We start from the raw sequence: 23,490 nt of genomic DNA on the forward strand, positions 1-23,490 counted from the left end.
TATGACTGAATAGTTGTGATGACAATGAGTGGGCCTAAGAGGGGAAATTGGATATTTAATGGAGAGATTTTCACCTCTGATCATCGATGTCGCTTTCCATCTCCCGTCTTCTCTCTTTCCTCTTCCAACATTTGCTCCCACTCCTTCCTTTTTCTTTCCTCTCCACCCTTTTATCTTTCCCCCTCTCTCGTCGCTCGCCCCATCTTCCCTGCCGTCTTTCCTCTCTCTCCGAGCCCTAAGTAGCCACAAATGGTCCCTAATAGCCTCCAATGGAGATGAATTGATCGTTGTGTGAACCGAATCGATAGGAGATTGCTTTTTGCTGTACACAGTGGGATACGGCGCAGGCAGGCGGCCTTAATTAAGTTAACAGTAAACCACGATTGCTTCAGAGTTTTATTAGGAGAATAAAGTTTACGATGAATACAGGGACAGAAAAAAAACGCTGGCTTCAGAACCAAAGCTGAGGAGAGGGAAAAAAGGGCTTGTGTTCACCACGATGTGTCTCTGATTTGTTGCTACTCAGTCGTGATGCTCCCTGTCTGACTCACAAAGTGTTGTTGGACATTTTCTCACTTCCTCTGCCTGTTTTCCTCCCCACTCCACCCCTCCTGCTCACCTCTTCTCCTCCACCACCTCCTTCTCCAGCTCCTTCTCGCTCCCCAGCTCACCCCACCCCGTCTGACCTCATCTCCCTCCCCCTTTCCCTCCCTCTCTGTCGTCTATAATGGGATGAGCAGCAGAATTTGATCAGCAGTTTTTTAAAGGTCACAGAACCAAGCGAAAACTCTCAGCCAAAGCGCCGAGGGAACGAGGGAGGGAAGGATGAGACTGAGGGAGGGAGGAGGCGAGAGAGAGAGAGAGAGAGAGAGAGAGAGAGAGATAACAGGCCGGCAGGATGTAGGGAGGGGAAGGAAGGAGAGCTGGAAGAGGAAATGCTGCATGAAGAGAAGACGGAAGGTGGAGAAGGTAGTGTAGCGGTGACAAAAAAGAGATGGAGCAATGGAAGGAGAAGAGGGAGGAGGCAGATGAGGTAATTTGTTGTTCTATGACACATCCGATCTGCTAACAGATGAATGCATATTAAATATGTAGGAGAGGAGAAGAGATGGAAAAGAGCAGGCGCTGATGAGGAGAACAGGAAAGAAGAAAGAGACAGGGAGGAAATGAGAGAAGATTAGCAGAGGAAGGACAGAGTGGGCGGGAGAGGGAAGAAGGTAAGAACAGAGGAACTGAGAGACCGACGAGGAGACGTTTTCATTTCTCTCGTCCACTGCGTCTCTCTCATCTCTTCCTCTTTCCTCAGTAAGAGTCGAATCTTAATCACCTCTCCATCTCTTCGGGCCTTCTCATCAGATCTCTTGGCCTGTCTCTCCGTCCCTTGCCATCTTACTCTCTCTCCTCTGCTCTGTCTTCTCTTCTTCTCTGGAAGATAAAAGACACTTTCATCGCCCTGCAGTGTCTCATAATGGTCACAGGGTGCAGCTATCTCCCTGTCTGGAGCAATAATAATTCTTTGATATCGTTCTATCATTCGTTATCAAATGGACAAAAAATCTTTTGCAAACTCACTGGTGACTCTCTCGTCCCGCTTTCTCCTCTGCCTCCTTCTGCCGTCCCTTTCATCGCCCTCAATCTATTCCCCAAGTGTTTGAGTGTCTTTTTCAATCACTTCAGCTACATGTCTGTGTGCTGGGTGAAACACAGAGCACACACACAAGTCCTTCATCCACCTCCATAAATGACCAATTTCTGTCTCTCTTTGCATTTTAACCTTGCTTTTCATTTCCAACTTTTATTTATCCAGAAGAAACCCCGCTTCCCTGCTGACATCTGAGTGCCGTGCAGACGGGTCTGGCTCTGTGAGACTGGCCCCTGCGAGACCTCACAGCAAAAACAGATCATCGCCATTTTTTTAAACAAAGTGCAGGTTTTTTTTCCTGTGCCACTACAAAACTAAACTATTTTTGCCGTGTTACTTGATTGAAGGCTGTTCACAGTGAGGATGGAGAGCAGAACAGTGATGGATGCAGCCTCTCAGCTAACTACTGCATTTGGGAGACATGTGCTAACAAGAGCATGAGCATCAGTGTATGCTAACAATACAGAAAACAATAAACATTCTTGGTCCCTGAGGGTTTTTGTGCCGCCATTAGAGGCTTCATAGCAACTTGTTTTCGATGTTTTGTGAAGCATACACACACACACACACACACACACACACACACACACACACACACACTGTACAGTGCATGCAGTCATAGACACAAATACATTCATAGCAGACTTGACAGTGTTTATTTAGCTCTATAGATTGTTATGTGCAGCCACTGCAGAGCCATACCAGCTTTATGAGAGGACAAAACTCCTCACTCAATACTTGCAATTAAGACTAATGTGCTGTGTCCACAGGTGGATGTACCGTACAGTGTATGACTAGATAAACCAGCTGAATGTGAGCGTGCCCCTGCCCATGTGCTTTAGGCTGCAGAACCGAAATGAACATCTCTGTCGGCAGCATCAAAGCCTGTCGCAGCAGATCCCAAAGGACCCTGCTAGCCAGCTTGAAGCTCCACCTGTACAGCGCCGAAGCTTTCATCAGCTGCACATATCACAAAACTGCCATATCTGCTAACATAGCTGCTGCTAGAGACAAGCCCCCCCCCCCATCAGAGCCACAGTTGTTGAAAGGCCGAGAGACTTCACACCTTATCTGAAGCCTCTGTCATTTGACACATGCAAAGGATGCTGGGAGTGTGGCAGCGGGGGCTATATGCATGCTTTGTCCTGTTTTTTTTTTTTCAGGAGAACTCAGTGACTTAATTGCAAAGAATGATGCACCGAGGCAGCTGAAGTTAGTTGTTTTGCAGCTGAGCCATGTAATGAGAATTTCACATCAAAGACGAGTGCGGTGCAAATGAACAGATGGTCTGGTTTTCAGTACTGCTCTTCAGTATTAACTCAGGTTTGAACAATAAAAACAAAAGCAAAAAAAAAGTGCTGACTTACCCTTAAGGATGTGCGTAATAATCACCCAGAGAAATCAAAATGGTTGTTGCCTGTAGTGTAGAAACACATTCTTTGTCCCTTCGATCACATTCTCTCTGTGCCACTTGTGTTTGTGTCTGATTTATTGGGAGTTTTTGTGTGTGTGTCCCAGCTGGAGTGAAGACTGTTTATATTATTGGTGATGAAAGAGGGGCCCCCGGGGGCCCCAGTAATGGGCTGGGAGGCCTCTGACTTCTTATAATGGCCTCTGTATGGGTGTGTGTGTGTGTGTTTGTGAGTGAGGCACAATTGCAGCAGTATATAATTGTCAATGGGTGGACACACTTGTGCAGAATAAAATGAAGCTGATGCACAAAGACACACAGAGACAGAGAGATGGAGCCTGTCCCACACATAAAGGCATGGACACAAAGAAGCACAATCTCTGTGTGTGTGTCTCTCTCTCTCTATCACACACACACACACACACACACACACGCACACACACACACACACACACACACACACACACACACACACACACAGACACAGACACATACTCACACATTGTGGTGCCAGCTGAGCCCAGTGTGTCCAATAACAGCAGGTGCTGTCAAATGCAAGCACAGCAGACCTGCCCTGACATGGAAACACACGCACACACGCACACACATGGGTGGATGCACATATGCCAGCACACTACACGCTCGCTCATACACCTTCTTCTTCATGTAACACTCGTATCCAGTAACCACTCTCATAGTTAAAACTAATGTCTGATAGGTGTAGTTTATACGAGGCTCCAGGTTGCATATGTGTGTGTTACACAGTGTGTGTCTGCGAGTGTGTGTCCCTGCTGCTTGGCTGTGAAAGGCTGTAGTGTTGCCATATGGTCTCACATTAGGGCACTCTAAACTCAGCCATCCAGAAGTGTGTGTGTGTGTGTGTGTGTGTGTGTGTTTGTGTGAAGAGAGTGAGAATAATGGAAGATAAAACCCTTTATTTTATATGTAAGCTGTTGGTGTTTAAATACTCCTACTAGATAGTGTAGAACAGTAAATATCAGTCTATTTTTGGGCTAAATGAAGCTAATAATGGTTTCTTTCTTTCTTTCTTTCTCTTTCTTTCTTTCTTTCTTTCTTTCTTAATGTACATCCTCATTTATATCCTGCCTCCTCTTCTTCCCCACCTCTCTCTCTCTCTCTCTCTCTCTCTCTCTCTCTCTCTCTCTCTCTCTCTCTATGTCTGTCTGTCTCCCTGTGTGTGTGCGTGTGTGTGTTAATATATTTAGCAGTGCCGTATCGTACGCTGTGCTGACTTCATTAACTATCTCAGCGTGATGCTCCAGTGACTGAATGATAATAAATGTACTCACACACACACACTCACACACACACACACACACACACACACACGCAGGCAGCCCTGGCAGCCTAACAGTAATGCAGAGATAACTGATTACAGTTTATTCATTATGATGAAAGTGCTAATTGTAAATGCATCCTCTTTAACCCCACAGACCTTTTAGCAAGTCCATCATTAAGGAACAGACTTGACCATCATTTAAAGTCTAATCAGGATCGCCATTCTGAAAATCCCAAATAGGCCGAGTATATGATATTTGGATTTTGGGGATTTTGTGTCCAGCTAAAGAGATTCTAGCAGTCACACACGCTTCACTTTATGATGGGGTGAGTCATTCTGGAGAAAGATCGTTGATATTGGCTGAATTTGAGCGAGGGGGCGTGAATCTGGCATGCTAGCATCGCATGTAGTTGCATTGTGCAGATGGAGACATGGTGATCCTTCCCCAGAATGACTCAGTCGATGTACAAAAGTACATATTGTCATTGCTGATCTGCAGGTGAGTGCAGTCATGCAGAGTGATCTGTAGAAATAAGGGGCTTAACACAGAGCAAAGCTCTGTCTACTGTGGCAATGTGTGTTATGTGCCTATACATGTCCAATGAGGAATGACTGATTTTCCATTACAAAACAGAAAGTAAACACATTTTTCGTTGGCTGTGACACTGAAGGCTGATTAATCGACTAATTGACTAAAACAGCGATCTGATTAATACCATTGACTCTTACAAATTGTCTTCATAGCAGGGCTGCAATCAAAGACAATTTTCATCATTGAGTAATCTGCCGATTCTTTTCTCTGTTGATTGACAGGTCGTTTTGTCTGAAAAATGTCAGAAAATTGCAATAAATGTCAGTCAATTTCCCAGAGCCCAAGGTGACGTCTTTAAATAGCTTCTTTTGTCCAACCAGCAACCGAAAATCCTCAGTTAGCCATCATGAACCCAACGAAACCACCAGCTGACGCTTGAAAAGTGACTGAAACAACTACCAAAATAGTTGCCGATTAATTGTCCGTCAGTCGACTGATCACTTCAGCTCCACATCGTAGATTTGAATGTTTCACAGTTTCATTACATGCTGGATTTTTTTTTTTTTTAATTGAATTTCGGGTTCAAGTGGTTAAGGCTCTTACCAGCTTAAAGAGGTGGATTAACTGTTGCTGCTAAAGTTAAAAGGATCACACTGATGCTTCGCTCTTTACTACATTCACCTCTGCATAGCCCACAGCTGCCACATGCTTTGTAGAAAACATGACTTGCTGTTGTTGATTTGCTGTTTCTCACCCTTAATCTCCTCTCTTCCTCCTCCTCCTCCTCCGCCTCCTCTCAGGTCAGCGTGTTGGAGCGTCAGGTGATAGACTTCCTGGGCTACCAGTGGGCTCCCATCCTGACCAACTTCCTGCACATCATCATCGTCATCCTTGGCCTGTTTGGCACCATTCAGTTCAGGCCGAGATACGTCACCGGGGTGGGTTTTACACACTCACACACTCATTTGAAACAACCATTTTACTTTTTCCTTTGCTCAAGCTTTTAGCATCGACCTATTTTCAGCTCTTTCTACATTAAATAACGAGGACTGAGGAAGGTTTGCGTTTGTCTCACTGCAAGTTAGTCCAGTAATTTGTAGGCTTCATAGCACTGCCGTCCATGAAAATTGTATCGTAGTGACCTCTTCAGCTGAAAAAGGTTAAATATGATGTTAAACAACTGATCTTCTCTCATATCTGGAAAACTGCCTCTCACTTTCCTCTCCCTCCCCCCCGCCTCTCTCTGCAGTATGCAGCCTGGCTGGTTGTATGGATGACCTGGAACGTTTTCATCATCTGTTTCTACCTGGAGGTCGGAGATCTGTCCAGAGTAAGAAAACATTATTTCTGCATCCTTGTCAAATTTTTCACTCTGTGACCAGAATAACAACCGCTGTCACTTCACTAATGCGTAGATTGCAGTATTACAGCATTATTGCATGCAGGATGCCAGAATGGATCTCCAAGTCCTGATTTGCTCTTGCATTTCAGGTGTCTTCTGTCATAATTCAAAAGTCCCCCATTGTTCAAAGAATTAAAAACTCTCCAGAGAGACTCGTTCCCCTGCTTCCATGAACATGGGCACTGTAGCTTATGTTGAATCCATCCCACATGCACCGTCCTCCTGCCATTAATACTCACCAGTGTGCCCAGTGTGCATTAATCAGCGGCTGAAAATAGTCCCTAAAATGCCCTATTTACTCCTCTTCGATTAACGTCTGCTGAAAGTGACAAAGCACAGGCTGAGTAGAGAAGCACAGAAACAAAAACATTTTTGGTTTTGGTCTTTTAATGGCATTTGTTCACAATAGAATACTTTCATTTTCATTTAGCCTACATTTCCTTTGTGATCTTCCTCAGTCATGACGGCTGCCTCCCACTAAAGATTTTCCTTGGTGACAAGTAGTCGTTAGCTCAAGCCATTTGTCAGCTAGTCGTCGCACGCTTCTGATATTGATTATTTGAACGCAGACTTTTGCAAATGTGGGTAGACCCTGCTCCAGTCCAGAGAAGCGGAGTAATGCAAGAAGGATAACTTTTGCTATGAACTAACAAACAAACCCATGGACGAGTCCCCCGAAAGAACCATGAGCGAGACAAAGGCTGTCTTCATGCGCACTCACTCGTACCCATACAGATCACTGCTCTCTCAAACTACATTGTTGTCTTCTTGATATGCTCTCTGCAAGCCGCTGTCTGTACCCGGCAAAGACGTGTCACTCTGCAGCATCGCTCTGCTATCGCGAGTGGAAGGTGTGTTTGTTCGCTCACAAATATCCTCTTTGATAAAAGGCTGAGGAGTGATCACCCCGCTTTGACCGCAAGTGTTGAAATCGGCTTTCTTCCTGTCTCTGCTGACAGGAGGGGTCACATAATTTCCGTGTAAATTCAGCTGCCTTAATCACGCTGGCAAGACCCTGTCAGTGGCCACTTCCACAGACTGCGTACTGACACTGTTGCACTGCAGAGGAGGAGCGATCATGTATGCAGCTTGGAGAGATTTCTAATTCTCACAAACTAATTTGCGATGATGTATAAGGTGTTTGTAATGAAAGCAGGTCTGTTCTTTGCATTGCTTGTACACACATATATAGGTATAATACATGCCTTAAGGTTGTTCAAGTCTTTTCAGACTGCAACAGTCTTCCCTCTCTGCAGTAAAATTAGTCGATTTTACATACAGATTATCAACTTGGACAATTAATTAGGGCCAATCAGCACTTCTATAAACAGAAGAAATCAGTTGATGGGGAGTGCTGATTATAGCTGATTACACTCTGTGGTGTGGTGTTGAAAAAAAAAGTGGAGTTTTCCCACCACGATTTGCTCCAAATTACTCGTTCCATTGGACATTTATGTAACAGGTCTGCTACTAGTTAAACAAATTGCACAAATTTGCAGTTACAGCAGCACACGTCAGCTATCCTAATCCTCCCTTTATTGGTATTTCCAGCTTTTTGATCACTTATTACTGTTAGTTTGGGCTGAAACTTAATTGGTGCATATTCTTCTGCTAGCTTTCCTGCTCCCTCACTGACTGTTCGATACACCCATCCCCAGTCTGTCTGCTCTTCCCACACACACACGCACACACACTATGCACCTTGTTAAGTGTTGCTGCCATCGAAACTATGCACAGAAGTTTAACAGTGAGTCAACAGTTGTATAAAATCCCCCTACCTTCTGTCTAGAAACCTGCAGCTTCATTGATCTGTGATTTTAATGATATTTACACCTCTCACTTCCACGGCGCCTAGTTTCTAACAGAAGAACAACCGCTGCACCAGGGAATACATGGCACTGCTTTTTGGCTTTTGTCTTTATCACACTGAAAGTACCAGCCTGCCTGCCATGTTGGAAGGCTAAAGAGCAAGTTAGAAACATCTGGAAAAACTGGGTAATAATGGTTCAAAGGTTAATCACGTAGAATAAAATTAATTATATCACCAAATGTGTCATTTATATTCTGTTATAAAATTATATCAGTCTAGAATTTCTCTTCATTTTATTAGAAAAAAAGGTCTTTATTAAAAGGCTTCAGCCCTCCTGACCAGAATCATCACATCTGGTTTCTAACGAGGGGGAAGCAGCTAGTTAATTAGGGACACCTTTGTCAATTACCTGCTGACCAATCAGAGAGAAGCAGGCTCGAACCAGATGCTGAACAGCTTGTTTTTATGGCCAGAACAGTTTGCGTGCGCCTCGCTCAAGGGCACATCAACCTTGACCCAGTTATTGAGGGAGTGGGGAGCCACAAATGTACCACCACCACCACCACCGCCGCCGCCGCCGCCGCTGCCGCCACCCCCACCCCCACCCCCACCCCTGCCGGATTCACCAGCTGTTGTATGAGATATGAATCCATCACCTAGCGTTCCAGGGCTTGTTTACTGACCTGAGGGCTATTATTACACTGGACCACATGTAAAACAAGCACGGCTATGTTTGTGATTGTTGCCTCTCGGTTCAGAATGAAGAAGCTCCCCAAATGATGAAACCAGATTTATGCTTTGTTATGGAGAACTGCATGATGTCAAACAAAACAAAGAGGATCATTTTGCTATTGCAAACAACAAGTGAGCTCTGAAAATTAGAGAATGTTAGAAATTTATCACAATTTTTGTCCACAAATAAAACTTAATAACATAAAAGACAGACAAATGAAGAAATTACGAACCTGATTTTGGATTAGCTGCTTGATCTGTTGCACTAATGAGCAGCATCTTATAACAGTAATGTAGGTAAAGTTAGCAAACATTACTGGTTCTTGGAAAACTATTAGACAAGACGTGAGAAAAGACTGTATGCTAACATTTATTTTAAAAGTAAGCCTTAACATTAGCTCACTTAGCTTACTTTAGCTTATGTTGCATGTGGGCGTAAAGTTGCAGTGTGTATTTTCAGCTGGCTAGCTTTCATGTCGACAGTAACTTTGAGTGAATGATTAATGTCTGGCAGGCTGACAACCAACAAAATCTTGATGTTTGCTAAAGGAACATTGCTTTGTTAATACTGTCAAACATTTTAGCGAATTATGCTAAACCCAGACAGAGCAAATGCTAAATCACACATTGGCGCAACACCTGTAACCATGATGTGACAAGCCTCCCAATTCTTAGTATCCAGAAAAATTAAAAATGAATTATCTCTTAACTTTTTGTTAACTAAAATATGACTACAAGACTAGCCCTGACTCAGAAATAGATGCCAAAATGAACACTTCATTACTGACAGCAGACATTGGTCACAAGCTGAAATCTAATGTCGTGCACCGTAGGCAGTGCCGGTTTAGATTTGGGTCACAGAAGATCAAAAAGACGAGCAGGATGAGTGTATACCAGGGTGACAATTTTTGTCCTGCTCAGCCTCGCCTCTTTTTAATGTGTCTTTCTCGCTGAGCAAAGTGGATCAGAATCACTCGTTGCTATTTGATAAGGGTAATGATGGTGTGCTCTGTGCCTCAAGAATACTGTGATGTAAATGAAAATCTCTTAATCTCCCTCTCTGTCGCTTTCTGATGCCGCTTCCCTCTTTGTTGGTCCCTCTTCCTCCCTCCTCCTGTGCCTCGCTCCCTTCATCTCTGTGTAATTCATCCCTCCTCTCCCTCTGCTCACCCTATAATCAAGTCTTTTTCATGTTGTTTTGCAAAGTGCCATGTGAATCTGTCCTGTGCTCCTCTTCCGTCTCGCTCTTCTTCACCTTTTCGGCTCCTTTTCATTCACTCTCTTCCTCTATATTCCCAATGTCAAGACTTGAGGAAATGTGTCCCTGTCAAGAAAGCACTTCTATTAATGTTCAATAGCGAATCACAGTGCAGGGCTCTATGTATTGGCCAGTACCGAGTGCCAATTTAATACATTACTTTATACACTAAGGCCATTACTTTGGGGTCACAGGACAAAAGTGATTGCGACAGACTCCATTTTTCTTCATTACAGAGATCCGACATCTTTCTGTGTATGAAAGAGGCAGAGAATCAGCTTGGCTTTGATTTGTGCCATGCTATCAGTGACTCGAGGATTTGTATTGTAGCTTTGATGTAATTTTCCAGTGTTTTATCCATGAATAGACCCGATATGCGCATCCCCATTGCCAGCAGTGTACGTTTATTAGAATACTGATCAGGCTGTCAGGGAGGTAAGTGAATACTTAGAAGCTGGGCGTCCCGTTCTAAATGAATGAAATTGAATTTACATACATTTGGATGTTGTGTTAAACAACAGAAAATAGTGCAGACAAAGAGAACAAATCCATTCTACGCCTTTCATGATGACAGACATATTTGTTGTGAAGTGTGTCAGTTTAAGTGTGCAGAGCACTCCTCGCCGACTATTTGATGTTCTTGCAGGTGAACTGCAAATATTCCTGGCATTAAGTCAGAAAGATCAGCGCTGAAAGATATGAAATTTGCCAAATGCCTATGACATTTCATCTTGATAAGGAAAGTCTACCCCAGACAGTGAGTGGAAAGGTGGAAGAGACAGCGAGGAGGGGATTTGCGTCAGAGTTTGTCAGCTCAGTTTGACGTCCTCCCATCAGGCAGCCAGATGGACGCACGTTGGAGGAACAACACAGATCATCATGGTTGAGATAATAACAAAGTGGCTTTGATGAGGCATCATTTGCGTCAGTTAGCAGCACATTGTGAGGCGCATGTTGCATGTCAGTGATGAGTCACTGACGTTGTCCAATGTATACAGAAGGACTGTAACTTGTAAGTTGGACGTAACACCATCAATTATTTTTGACATTGTCAAGAGCAGCTTGCAAAACATCTTGATGTCCTCTTACTCTCTCGTTCTGGAGCTTTCGACCGTGCCACACAGTTCTCATCAGCTCAGTTGCAGTGGAAGTGTAGGCGTTCAAATGTTCTATGATTCAGAGCAGCCCCCCTTATTCATTTGGATCAGGCCACTGTGTTGACACAGCAGGGGTGCAAACACAAGGGACTCCAGCGAACCTGGCTCGAGTTTTTTCGGCACGTCATCTGGCAAGGTACTGCCGTGGCCAATCAAACACTTGAAAGCGCTCATTCCTCGTAGATTACTTTGTATAGCAAATGCTGTGCTTCTCCTGTTTACCCCACAGTCCTCGCAGCAGAAGATAAAGGGATTGTCACTGGGATAGCTTTCACAGTAAAGTCCTGTGGATTGTGCGGATCTATATTTCATTGTGTCGCAGCACCTGAAGCAACACACCCACGCCAATTTCAATCTGAGCGTCCACTAAGACTTCTTGTTCGCGTTGACTTAAAAGTTAAGCTTGATAGATCACTCTTGGCTTTGGTGAGAAACTTCAGAAAGCTTCTTTTAGAACCGCAGAAGACTTTTTTTTTACAGCTCTTCACAGATTTTCACACAATGCCACTCACATAACAGCTGCTTGTCTTGTCAGACGGTGGAACAGCGTTCTTCCACACGTCCCCCCCACACCTTTCCGACATGCCAATTCTGTGACTTTCTGGAACCCACGATCTGAAAATCATGCATACTTCAGGCAGCAATTGGCCAGGTATACGGTGGGAAAGTCAACTTCTCTCTTAAAGTCGATTTTTTTCATGCTTCACACAGCCGTTTCCTGCACTGCCAAGTTCAACAGAATGAATGGCTTTCAGAAGAGTGTGCCATTATTCGCATATGAAAGAGTGATGCGTCTCAGTCTTCTCTTCTTGCTCCACCTTTGAGTGTGACCATTCAAAGCAGCTATAAATACGTTTGCCTTCAGGCTTGACTTGACAAACCAGTTTGCTTCAAACATACCCAAGAATTGCTTATTTGTTTGTGTTTTTGTCTACATTATACAACGATATTAAGAAAAAAACCTCTATATCTGTGAAGCTGTCACCAGGAATTATTTGATATCAAGAGACTAAAATGCTCTATTAAATTTAAAAAGATACTGATTGATAAATTGCTTTATCACCACTCTTGTTATGACATGTTTGCCTTCTCAACCGTTTGCGTTTGATGGAACTTTCTATCTCATGTGTATCTTTGCCTTCCATAAGGCCCCTGTAGAGCCCCAGAGGCAAGATAAGGTGTACATCCTGCCTTGACAGTAATTTGAGTTTAAACCTGAGATTCATACCATATATCAGTCTGTCACACTCCCATCCTCCCTGTCACTCGCTACTGCACTATCTAATATAGCAGCTATGCCATAAAATTAATCTTTAAAAAGATTTCTGATGTGGCATCCCTGACAGCTTTGGAGAAGGAGCCTGTGGAGAGAGAACTGTCATCGTGTTGCAAAACACACACACACACACACACACACACACACACACACACACACACACTCGCATATTCAACTCTCTCTCACACACACGCATACGCACACTCTTAGACAGCTAACTGTCAGTAGTCCACTGTGTCATATAAAGGATGCAGCCACCCTCTGGGCGTCTGATGACACACAGATACATACACACATACACTACACTCAGCTGTCAGTCATTTAGTGAGGAGGTGGGGTGCTGTGTGGGAGGGGTATCCCGCATGCTTTTTTTTGCATACTGTGTACGTGAATGTGCGCGCGTGTGATTGTACGCGTGTTGGTGTCGGCCTGCTCTGCCAGTTGTTGGAAGATCTGTCATTCATTATATCAGTCGGAAGAAAACATGAGGGACACACACTTGCATATGTGCACACACCAGATCCAAACAGTCCCAAAACAGTGCCATGTTGAATCCCATACCCATCCAGGCGTCCAATTTCAGTGGGCAAACACACAATGGAGTGGTGACAGAGAGAGGGAGGAGTGACCACAGGGAAAGTGGTAAGATGATAGAGATAGAGAGTGAAAGGGGGGAGAAACTGAAACTAAAGAAGACTGAAAGATGGGCGATGGAGAAGGCAGGCAGCAGAGAGACGGAGAGGTTCAGACAGGCGAAGGTATGATGGGAGCTATCGAAGATGACGTGTGATGGGACGAGGCGGCGTGTGAATCAGTGTCCCTTTCAAGAGGGGAAAGTGAGACGAGAGGGGACGAGGGAAAAAGTGGAAGAAGAAGAAACACTGAGAAAGTTAGAGCTGCAAACCTTTTAGGAAGATACCCTCGTTTATCCAAGAAATCAAATGTGTCCCTTTCGTATCAATTTCATATCAACATCAGTAGCTGCTGTTGTCGGTGCTTTTTGCTGCAGGTTATATTATGCGAGAAATATGACAGTAAATCAAACTGAAAACCGCCCAATTCATCCTCGAAGGGAGTAAAAAACAGATTGCTGGGGCCAGTTTGAATGCTAATAGTCACTTAATTTTACTCCCCTCAGTATTCATTCTGCACCGCCGATTGAGAGGATGAATGAGAGGAACCCACACATTTAATCATAGGCGTTCTAGTTAAAACATCGACCCTGATTCACTGAGTTAATGCATCAACCCTGGCTGTGTTTGATCAATGGATGCATTTGTTGAAATCATGGCATGAAATTGCCTTTTTTCAACACATCTCTTGTGGGACATTCCTACCAGCCAATTTTATCATTTTTAGCCCTGAGGTGATTCAATTTGATTATTCGTTGTTACTATATAGTTTCATGTGCAAGGACGAGTTTGTTTTCACTTGTCAGAACAGAACAAGCTGATTGAGCACAGATTGGCTGTATGCCGCAGTAGATAATGGATTTGATTGACTTGCCTGCTGCAGTCAAACTTGTTCCGGGGTTTGAATGCTGACTGGTGTCAATTTCAAGCCTTGATTGTAATGGTTTTAGCCTGGCTGTGTTAGCAGAAACGTTTGTTTTATTGTACATGGAAGAGGAAACTGCCAAGCTACCTATACTTTAAAAATCCCTTTAATGTGTATTTCTTGAAGGTTTGGTCAAATAAATGTTCTCTGAACTGAGTTAGACTAGAGGAATGTCATTTATATCCATTATGATAATATTTTTCAGCACCTTCCCTGATATCAGCAATCAATGGCAATTACATTGTTATTAGAATCAATAGAAACAATGACCCAAACTACAAAAATAAATAGCAGTTAATATATGTTCGCCAGCTAGCCGCGAACTGCGCCTTTCATTTGGTGCAGACAGGTCTGCAGTGTGCCGGATAAAGTTAGAAGATGATTCATGTCAAATGCTGTTTGTCAGACAGTTAAGCTGCTGATGAGGTTCGTTTGATTCATGAGCAGAGTAGAAGCTGCAGGCGAGCAGAGGGGTGGGTGGAGATACAGGTGGGGACCACTTAGATGCATGCATACAACATGAAAGCAAAGGTGTGGAGATACAGCTAAGCCTATGTAAGACCTGAAGGGTTTTTTTTCATGGTCTGCATTTTTAGGGGCTCAATCAATGATCAATGATGATTTCTTACTATTAACTATCAATGTTTTTATATTAATTTAATATTGATTACAGCAGCTTTAACGTGCAGCTGCTTCATTCACTTGTGCAGATATTCTTCTGTTAAACTAAAATAAAACGCGAGTTCTGACCTACTGCATGAGGCGTGGCTAAAAACCAATTAACCCACTGAAAGCGTAAATTAGCCCCCCCCCCCCCCTTCGTGTAATAAGGGATACCACCTGGGGTATGGGTAGCTGCACTATAATTGGCCCACCAATCTGAATGATCGACAGGGTTAAAATGGTTATGTCGAGGCATTTTCTTAGAGATGGTAATGGGTTTGTAGTGGTTAAGGTCAGGGTTAGCATCTGGAACAGACTTCATCTTTACCCACCCCCCCCCCCAGCCCCTGGAACAAACGTACACACACACTCAAGCAATTCCCTAATACCCCCAACCAATCTGATAGGGAAGAAGTGCTTTAGGCATTATGGGTTAAGGCCTCATCTAACACCCATGGGAAATCACAGCAAAACAATGTAGGGAGATGCACCGTGACTGATGATATTGGTGTGAAATAACGCAGACAGAGTGACATACAGAGAGGCCGCGGAGAGAGAGAGAGGAACTGATAGAAAAGGGGATCGAGCCACAGATAGAGGTTCAGTTAAATAGACTGAAAAATTGACTTCAGAGAGAATAAAGCTAATATCGTCCCCTCCCTGATTTTCTGCCCTTTGGTTTGATGACGGCCGATCTTTGTGGCTGCCCGCTGGACGGACCGAACGTCTGATTGTTGTTGTGTGTTTGAATGTCAAACTGACTGTTTCATATATGTGCCTGTCTGTCCGCTTCACGACATGACTGCTGGAGCGTGTATTGAACGTGTGGAGTATTTGAAAAGGTGTTAGATTATGTGCCAGTTGGTATGTGTTACGGGGTGTGGATGTGTTTTACTCACGTTGTGGGGACATAAATCAGTTCACAGAGTCACATTGTGGGGACTCTCCTTCCTTATGGGGACACGATGCAAGTCACCATAATGTAAATTACTAAATATTAGGGTGAAGACGGGAGGTGGGCAAGTAGTGGTTATGGTGACAGTGAGGGTAAGATCCAGGAAGTGAATGTAGAATCAATGTAATGTCCTCTGAAGTGATAGTAACACGACTGTGTGTGTGTGTCCAGAAAGCAGAGGCTGAAGCACTCATGGGGAAAAACTGGCACTCCCTGCCTCATGCCCTCTTTCTGTTCATCCATCCATCCTTCCAGAATATATGTTCGGAAATTAAAAAATGAACCTTGATACTTACATCTTTGTTTTGTTTTGTTTTTATCTCAAAACCAGTTGAGAGTGAACTGAACACATGCATATCCTGAAAAACAGTGTTAATACAGCAAGTCAAGTTTTGTTTATGTCACATCTGCTTTCATCAGAATTACATGCTAAATTATTTATTTCCAAGTGCACCCTTTTTGTCATACTGTCATGATTTAGAGCTGTATTTGATGTCAGAAAAAAAAGCAGTTTGTCTTTTTAATTGATCGTAAAACTGCTCTGGAATTTATCTCCAGGTAGCTTTAGCTGACTATCAGACCGTCCAAGGAAACGCCGTTTTCCGTGGTCTTTTCCCCCCTCCATCCCTCTGTCTCTTGGGAGTGGAAGACAAAGGAAAATAGAGAAGTGGGAAATTGAAGGGAAATTGAGAGAGAGGGAGAGAGCGGGGCGAGGAAGAGGAGGAAGAGGTGGAGAAAAAGGCAAAGGAAAAAAACAGATGTGGTTCATTGAAGCGTCACTAGCCCACAGTCAGAGACAAAGACCTGAGAGCATGAGTGCATGATCCTCAACTAGCACACTGGAAATTATAGACTGTGTGTGTTTGTGTGCCTGGGTGCGTGTGTGTGTGTGTGTGTGCGTGTGTGTGTGTGTGAGAGAGAGAGAGAGAGAGAAGTGGATTGGAGAAGAGAGTATGAGAATATGTGGAGGGAAGATGTGGAGAGACTGGAGGCTCACAGAAGTGGCGCTTGGCAAGGAACATGTAAGCACACACACACACACACACACACACACACACACACACAGAGTTAGATGTACTAATACAAATCCAGCCAATATTTTTTTGTTTGAGGTTGCAAGACAAACAGCCCATTCATCACCAGACAGATTAATATCTCAAGATTATTTTGGAGCCATGGCTTCATCATCCTGATGGGTTAAATGCTGCAATGCTAAATAAATTCCACCATACAAAATCAATACATCAATGCCAGTACACCACTGCAGTTTAATTGTTTTGTATTCCACTGGTGAGTATGGAATAATTGGAGTTTTTTTTCCTCCAAATCCTTTGTGTAGGTTGTGAACACTAAAACTGTTCATATTTGTTATTACGAAGGCACCATCTCCAAACTCTGGTACTCTGCTTATTTTGGAAAAATAGGCTTAATTTCAAATGTCTTTTTTATTATTAGATTTTTTTTTTCCATCTGTGGTGGGAGGCTCAGTGCTGCTGGATGAATGGAAAGGAGATAATACCATCTTTTATTATTAGTACCAGTCTGGTTCAAGTTCTACGGGGTGCACAGGCGCAGGATCATCAGACAATGATAAGAAGAAAAGGAAAACAGAACGGTGCCCGCTGAGTGTCTTGTGTTTGGTATTGATGTGTCTAAGTGACACCATGTAGACAACATGACATCACGCTGACATCACTTCAGTGCGGGTACAAAGGAAATTCACACAATAGCTCTGCATTTTGGGAAATGTGCTTATTTGAGTCAGACGAGAAGATGGAGACCACTCTCGCTAAATATGAAGCTACGTCCAGGAGATGAGGAGCTTATCTTAGTTTAGCATAAATATTGGAAGGGGGGAGAAACAGCGAGCCTGCCCAAAGGTAATAATTCTGCCTACCAGCAACTCTTAAATAATGTTTCTTTAATCCAAAAAAAAAAAAAAAAAAGTCGGCTCCTGCCTACAAAATCCAGTTAAACCCCCATAAAACAAAAAACACTTCTGCTTATGTTCAGATGTACAGATTAGAGGCGCTTCAGGTGGATTTTGTGACCTTTGGGCAAAGCCAGGCTGGCTGTTTCCCCTTGTTTCCAGTCTTTATGCTAAGCTAAGCTAACCATCGCCTGCTGCAGCTTCATAGCTAACAGACAAACAAGATGTCAAGAGTGGTGTCGATTCTCTCTCATGAGAGTGAGCGTATCCCCCGAAATGTCACGCTTCCTTTGAAGTAGACGTTCTGAATATACAGTAAATGCTAAGATTAGAAGCAGATCAACTATTTCTGCAAAGCTCTCTTAAAAATGTTCCAACAAAGCTTTGTATAAATGACCTAATGCAGCTTTGTCCTTCGTCAAACTGGATGAAGTTGCCTCTTTTTTTGTTCCTGTATTCCACAGGTGTTTAGTACAGCTAATTTTGCCAGAACACCAGCTTGGTCGAGCGCGGACGCATTCTTCACGATATGTCCTTTTTCACCACCTTCGCAGAGTGAGGGAACACTGCAGAATCAGGAGCAGTTCATCCTGCTTTGCCTTGCTGTCATTTTGCCAAAATTCAGCTTTTGACTGATAATTACTTTTGTGTTTGTGTGTGTTTGTTCGAGAGGCTCATTAGGAAAGCACTGATAGAGACTGTACTGAAATAATTATTGCGCCCCCCCCCCCAACCTCCCAAGCCCCATTTAACAGAGAGAGTGAGAGCAGTGAACTACAGAGAAACAAAGACAAGAAAGAAAAGAGGTGAAGAACGGAAAGAAATAGAAAAAGAGAGGGAGAAAGATTTGGAGCGAGGCAGTGACAGAGGGAGAGTGATGTCAGAGAGGGAGCAAGAGAGAAATTTAGAGAGATTTTACTCATTAAAAAGAGGAGCACAACAAGGGGAGATGCCATTAATCAGAGCTCTGCACTAATGAGGCATTTACTCATTACGCTGAAATAGAGTGAGGCCCAGAAAGAAGAAGAGGGGAGAAAAAGGGGAATGGGGGAGAGAAAGGAAAGAGAAAGAGAGAGAGAGAGCGCGGTATAAATTAATAGAGAGGAGAACAGGAAGAAATTAAGCAAGAGAGGGAGAAGAATGGGGAGGGAGGTGACAGTCAGGTGTGAATGTGGAGGGAGGATAAGTGCCGAGTATAAAGTGAGGAAGCAGACAATGTTGACTCAGGTGTCGATGTGTAAGAAGTGAATCTCTTCGGCTCAGTTTAAAGATCCGCCATTTGTGTTCTTCACTGGAATAAGTCGCATTAAACGTGTAGAGTTGTTTCCTGTTGGACATTTGTGAGCTCTCTGATGTTTACGCAGCTGTTTAACCCTCCATTCGAGCATGTCGTAGTTGTTAAATGGTATAAACTGTACTTTCATTTTTATTTTTTACGGTCAACCTACCATCTACCATCAGAGCAAGATCTAACCCTTGATGGCACACTTTCTAGGACCAAAAACTGGCTGAATAAATGTAAGAAAATCAAACTTTTATATTTCTTTCATATCTTTTTTTGTATCAGAGAAAATTAGCAAATGAGGTGAAAGTCATATTTGCTCTCAGTATGCTTTCAAAGAGACATTAAAGGGGGAATTTCACTGGTCTTGTCATCAGACTGATCTGACATTGCAATAGAAAGGTGCACACGTTTTTGAAATTGACCAGAGAAAACAGAGAAAAAAGGCTTTGGTATTCCCTTTTGTGCAAAAGGTATAACCTACAACAACCAGTGTGCACCACACTCATTCCCTTCCAAGGCCAGTACTCATCCAAAGAAATTCCCATTTCCCAACAAATATACTAACAAGAAAATCGGAAAATCTTGAAGCAAACAAACAAAACAAATTGGAATATATTTAGAGAACATGTAGGCCTACAGATTATTTTCTTAAAACATGTGCAACAGTGCACCAGTGGAACACCTCGAAAGCGTATTGCAATTAATAAGCACGTGCAACAGTACGGAAAAATGGGAAGACAGATGGGCGTCATCTCCCAAAGATCCATCTGAAATCCCAATCAAGCCAGTGAGAGCTATTTAGGAGCTTTGCATTTTAACTTTGAGTGACTTCCATTGACTTTATCACTGTAACGTTGCTTAGCTATTTCAGAAGGATTCGTCTGAACGCCAACTGAATGTGGAGTCCGTCTCAGCTTTATAGAGTGACTTTGAAAATGCCCAGTGACTCACTTTAATGACGAATTGTCAAATAAATGAAAAATATTCAACCTGAGTCCAGGCTCGACCACACCAGCGCCGTCACCACAGTAAGAGTATTTCTTATTTTCATACAGTTTTCTGGTGTAAAAGCATCCAGGCTATCGCAGCAAATTCTGTTCAAGTAATGATGCAGGTGCAGAGTGACTCTATGCCAGCAGTAGCTGCGTGCAAAGAGGATCTATGGCAAGAAGCACAAACCTCAGATTTTCTGCTGCTTTGATAGCTCAGTATCATGTCCTCACTAATGAATGTGACGTACAGTAATAGAACAAATTGCAATCGACAGATATTTAGCGTTTTATTGATAAAAGTTTTGAAACAAATGCAAAGGAGTGACCCAGCAGTGATTCTGTGAGCTGAATGTTGTGATTTCACTCTGAGAAAATATGAAAAATGTGTAAACTACTGTGTGAGATCAGCTTAAAGTCATGTCTGATATGTGCATGTGTTGTTTTTTTTTTTGAATGTGTGGTACTGTCAGGTGTCAGGTGATGGAAACTTTGCTCTAATGGTCTGCGCTATGCAGGCCGAAAGACTAAATGATTGTCTTTCCCAAGTCTCCCCGTAGAATCCACTTCAAGAGGCCGCGATAGGCTGTGAACGCAGGCAAACGTATTCAGCACAGAAACTTCAAAGAGCTTTACATAATGGATAAGAATGCTAACATTTGATGAATGCAGAGTGTAACAGATATAATATCAGAGCGTGTCCTTGTTGAATGCAATCAGTGGGAGAATGTGAAAAATCCATGATGACATCATCACACCCACTTTTCATAAATGTGTTTGTCTTGGTTACTCGTTTCTTAGGACTGAACTACGTGCGCTATGCAAGATGCCAGTTTCAGCCGCTCAGAGCTAACGTTAGGCTAAATTCTGACAGCACCAGCGGGTGATGAACTGGGGCATCGTAGGTGCTAAGCTAGTCTAGAACAGGCCCGATAAAAACAAAGTTTTATGACTGTAGCTTTGCCGTGTCAGCAACAAACACTTACTCTATGCTCAGACGTCTCCGCTGGCCTTGGTTGTTTTTTTTCCATTTTATTTTCAGTATCTGAAATAAGTCTCCTGCACTCCGCTGTGCATATGTGGCCCAAAGCTTTTGTGTAGCGTTGCACATGCTTGTGCCCCTTCCTCTGTGACATTAGATTCAGCAGCTTCAATCAAAAGAACCTGACCTCTGTGAAATTCGCTGCAGCGTCGAGACTCCACTTCTCTTTCCATCAGTGCACATTTACTGCATGCACCACCAGTTGTCCCCAGCACAGGGCGGCTCCGTGGTGCTGTCTCCATCAGCTGGTGGTGCTTGACCCTCGGCTGTGGCCGCCTCGTCCTCCTCCGTACGATGTAATTCCTCCGCACTGTGTTGTGGCTCATGTAAGCAGCCCTGAATATCCAGATTCCAGCATTACTGGAGAAATTCACCACTTTTTGTCTGGATGTCCAACACAAGTGAGACGAGAAGGAAGATTTGTACACCGACCGGATACCTAGAGACGGAGAATAGATATCCAAGCTGAAATGGCCTGTAGTTCTTCCTAGAACCAATGACATCACTGGTTGGAACAACAGGTTTTAAAGCAACACCCCAGAGACTCAGAGAGTGTTTAAAAAAAAACAGTTGTTGGCTCCACTATACCCCTAATTTGGACATAATAGAGAAAAGGCTCAAAATTGGCAAAGTGTCCTTTAAGGCTTTTCATTGGACTAATGGCAAAGCAGTGCAAGAGCAAACGTGTGTGTGTAATGTGTATTAGTGTGTTTGTGTGTCAGTGTGGTGTGCATGCTGTCTGTGGAATGATATATGCCTCCCCTTGCTAAGTGGAGTCGTTAATATGTGCATTATTTAAACCAAGACGACTATCATAACTGATTTATTGTGCGTCTTTCGGGCTTTTAGAATTAAAAGGATTGAATGGGAGCCAAAGCAGATACCCTGCATTACAGCTGCAGGGGCCGCTGCGACGTGGTCTTTCTCTGCTGCTGTGAAGTGCAACTGAAACGAGGAGGGACAGAAACTGTTTATTTACCCACTTGTTGTCAGTTCTGCTATTCTTTGCGGCTTCCGGCTTATCTCTGCCAGTGATGGGACTGCTCAAACTGCGGTGGACAAGATGAACAAATAAAGAGAAGAAATGTCTTCATATCTGTAGAACAACAAGACTAAGAGTCTACAGCCATGACAGCAGCCCTGTGAGGCTTTACTGAGACACAGCAGTGCTTTGAGCGAAATGCTATTGTCAGCATGCTAACATGCTCGTAATGACATTGTTCAAATGCTGTTGTTTAGCTGGTAATGTTTACCATGTCCCCCTCTTAGTGTGGCAAGTTAGCATGCTGCCATTTGCTAATTAGCACTTACCACAGCTGAGGCTTTTTGGACTATCATTAGTTTGGCAGGTCATAAAAAACAAATCTATCAATCACAGCGGCACGAAAGGAGAAGTCAGAGCCTTAAAGTCAGTTGGATTCATTCTCTGGGGACTTTGACTGTCTTTCTAGGATTTCATGGTAATCCATCCAGTATGTGTCGAGATATTTCATTCTGGATTGAAGTGGTAGATTGACCGACGTTGCCTTTTGTGGATCCACATTGCTGGCGTGGCTATGAACCCCCTCGGTAGCGTCGCCACGTTCACATTAATGTGCCTCTTAATATTTAATGGCACCCATATTTTGGGGATTGTACTGCTTCTGAGAAACAAAGCAGGAGAACAAGTGAAAACTGTGTTGACTAAAACTGAAACAGTTAGACTTTAGTTAGTGACCCTCCCATGGCACCGCAACACATCATACCAGAGCTTTTGGTGCATGAAGAAACACAAAATCAAAAGCGAGCGTCTCTCACTTTTCCCTCCCTCTCTCTCTCCCTTTATCTCTCTGGCCTCCTCCCATCATTCTTCTCTCTCCCTCCCGTATTGTCCTTATCATATCCCTGCCTGTGTATGATTCAGATCTAATCTGAGTGATCCCAGATCATTGGAATTATAAATCTGAGGTCTATTTTTAGCTCGAGCCAAACCCTCTCCTCTCTGTGTGTCTGTGTCTCAGGCCTTGATATGACAAACAGTTTGGTTTTTTATTAAAATTTGGTTAAAACCTGCCCTGGCATTCAGCCTGATGCCGCCTCGTTCCTGACCTGCCTCATGTCTGAGGATGTAATTCAACTCTCTGTCTGACTGTCTGTCTGTCTGTCTCTGTCTCTCTCTTCTTGCCAGGACTCTGACCTTGTCCTGACGTTCAACCTGTCCATGCATCGCTCCTGGTGGATGGAGAACGGCCCGGGGTGCAGGGTGACACCCATCACCCCTCCTCCCTCCTGGGCACCTGAGGACCACCGATATATATCTATATCTGGCTGCCTGATGGATTTTCAGTTCATAGAGGTGGCTCACTCTTCGCTGCAGATACTCCTGGCTGTAAGTACTTGAGCTAAATAGGTGCTTTCTATTATGCACTGTAATTTCGAACTCAAGTACCTGCATGTAGTATACACGCTGTTACATCTCGGCTTATGGCTTTAAATGGCCTTTTAACTAATAGGGGTGACCTGTCGCTTACAGTGGATGCTACTGTAAATGTGTTGCAGAATACTGTTAT

At 43.5% G+C, this 23,490-nt stretch overlaps 1 protein-coding gene across 1 annotated transcript in view; it reads left to right on the forward strand.

Annotated features, from left to right (window-relative positions):
- The window catches only part of nkain2 (sodium/potassium transporting ATPase interacting 2), a 79,981-nt gene that overhangs the window by 32,673 nt on the left and 23,818 nt on the right, over nucleotides 1–23,490 (forward strand). Inside the window, exons 2-4 of the mRNA XM_076755627.1 lie at nucleotides 5,686–5,823; nucleotides 6,135–6,215; nucleotides 23,109–23,309. Of these exons, the coding sequence (XP_076611742.1) occupies nucleotides 5,686–5,823; nucleotides 6,135–6,215; nucleotides 23,109–23,309 (420 nt within the window). The remainder of the gene's footprint in view (nucleotides 1–5,685; nucleotides 5,824–6,134; nucleotides 6,216–23,108; nucleotides 23,310–23,490) is intronic.

The sequence above is a fragment of the Chaetodon auriga genome, chromosome 18, assembly GCF_051107435.1.
Source record: "Chaetodon auriga isolate fChaAug3 chromosome 18, fChaAug3.hap1, whole genome shotgun sequence".
Lineage (NCBI taxonomy): Eukaryota > Metazoa > Chordata > Actinopteri > Chaetodontiformes > Chaetodontidae > Chaetodon > Chaetodon auriga.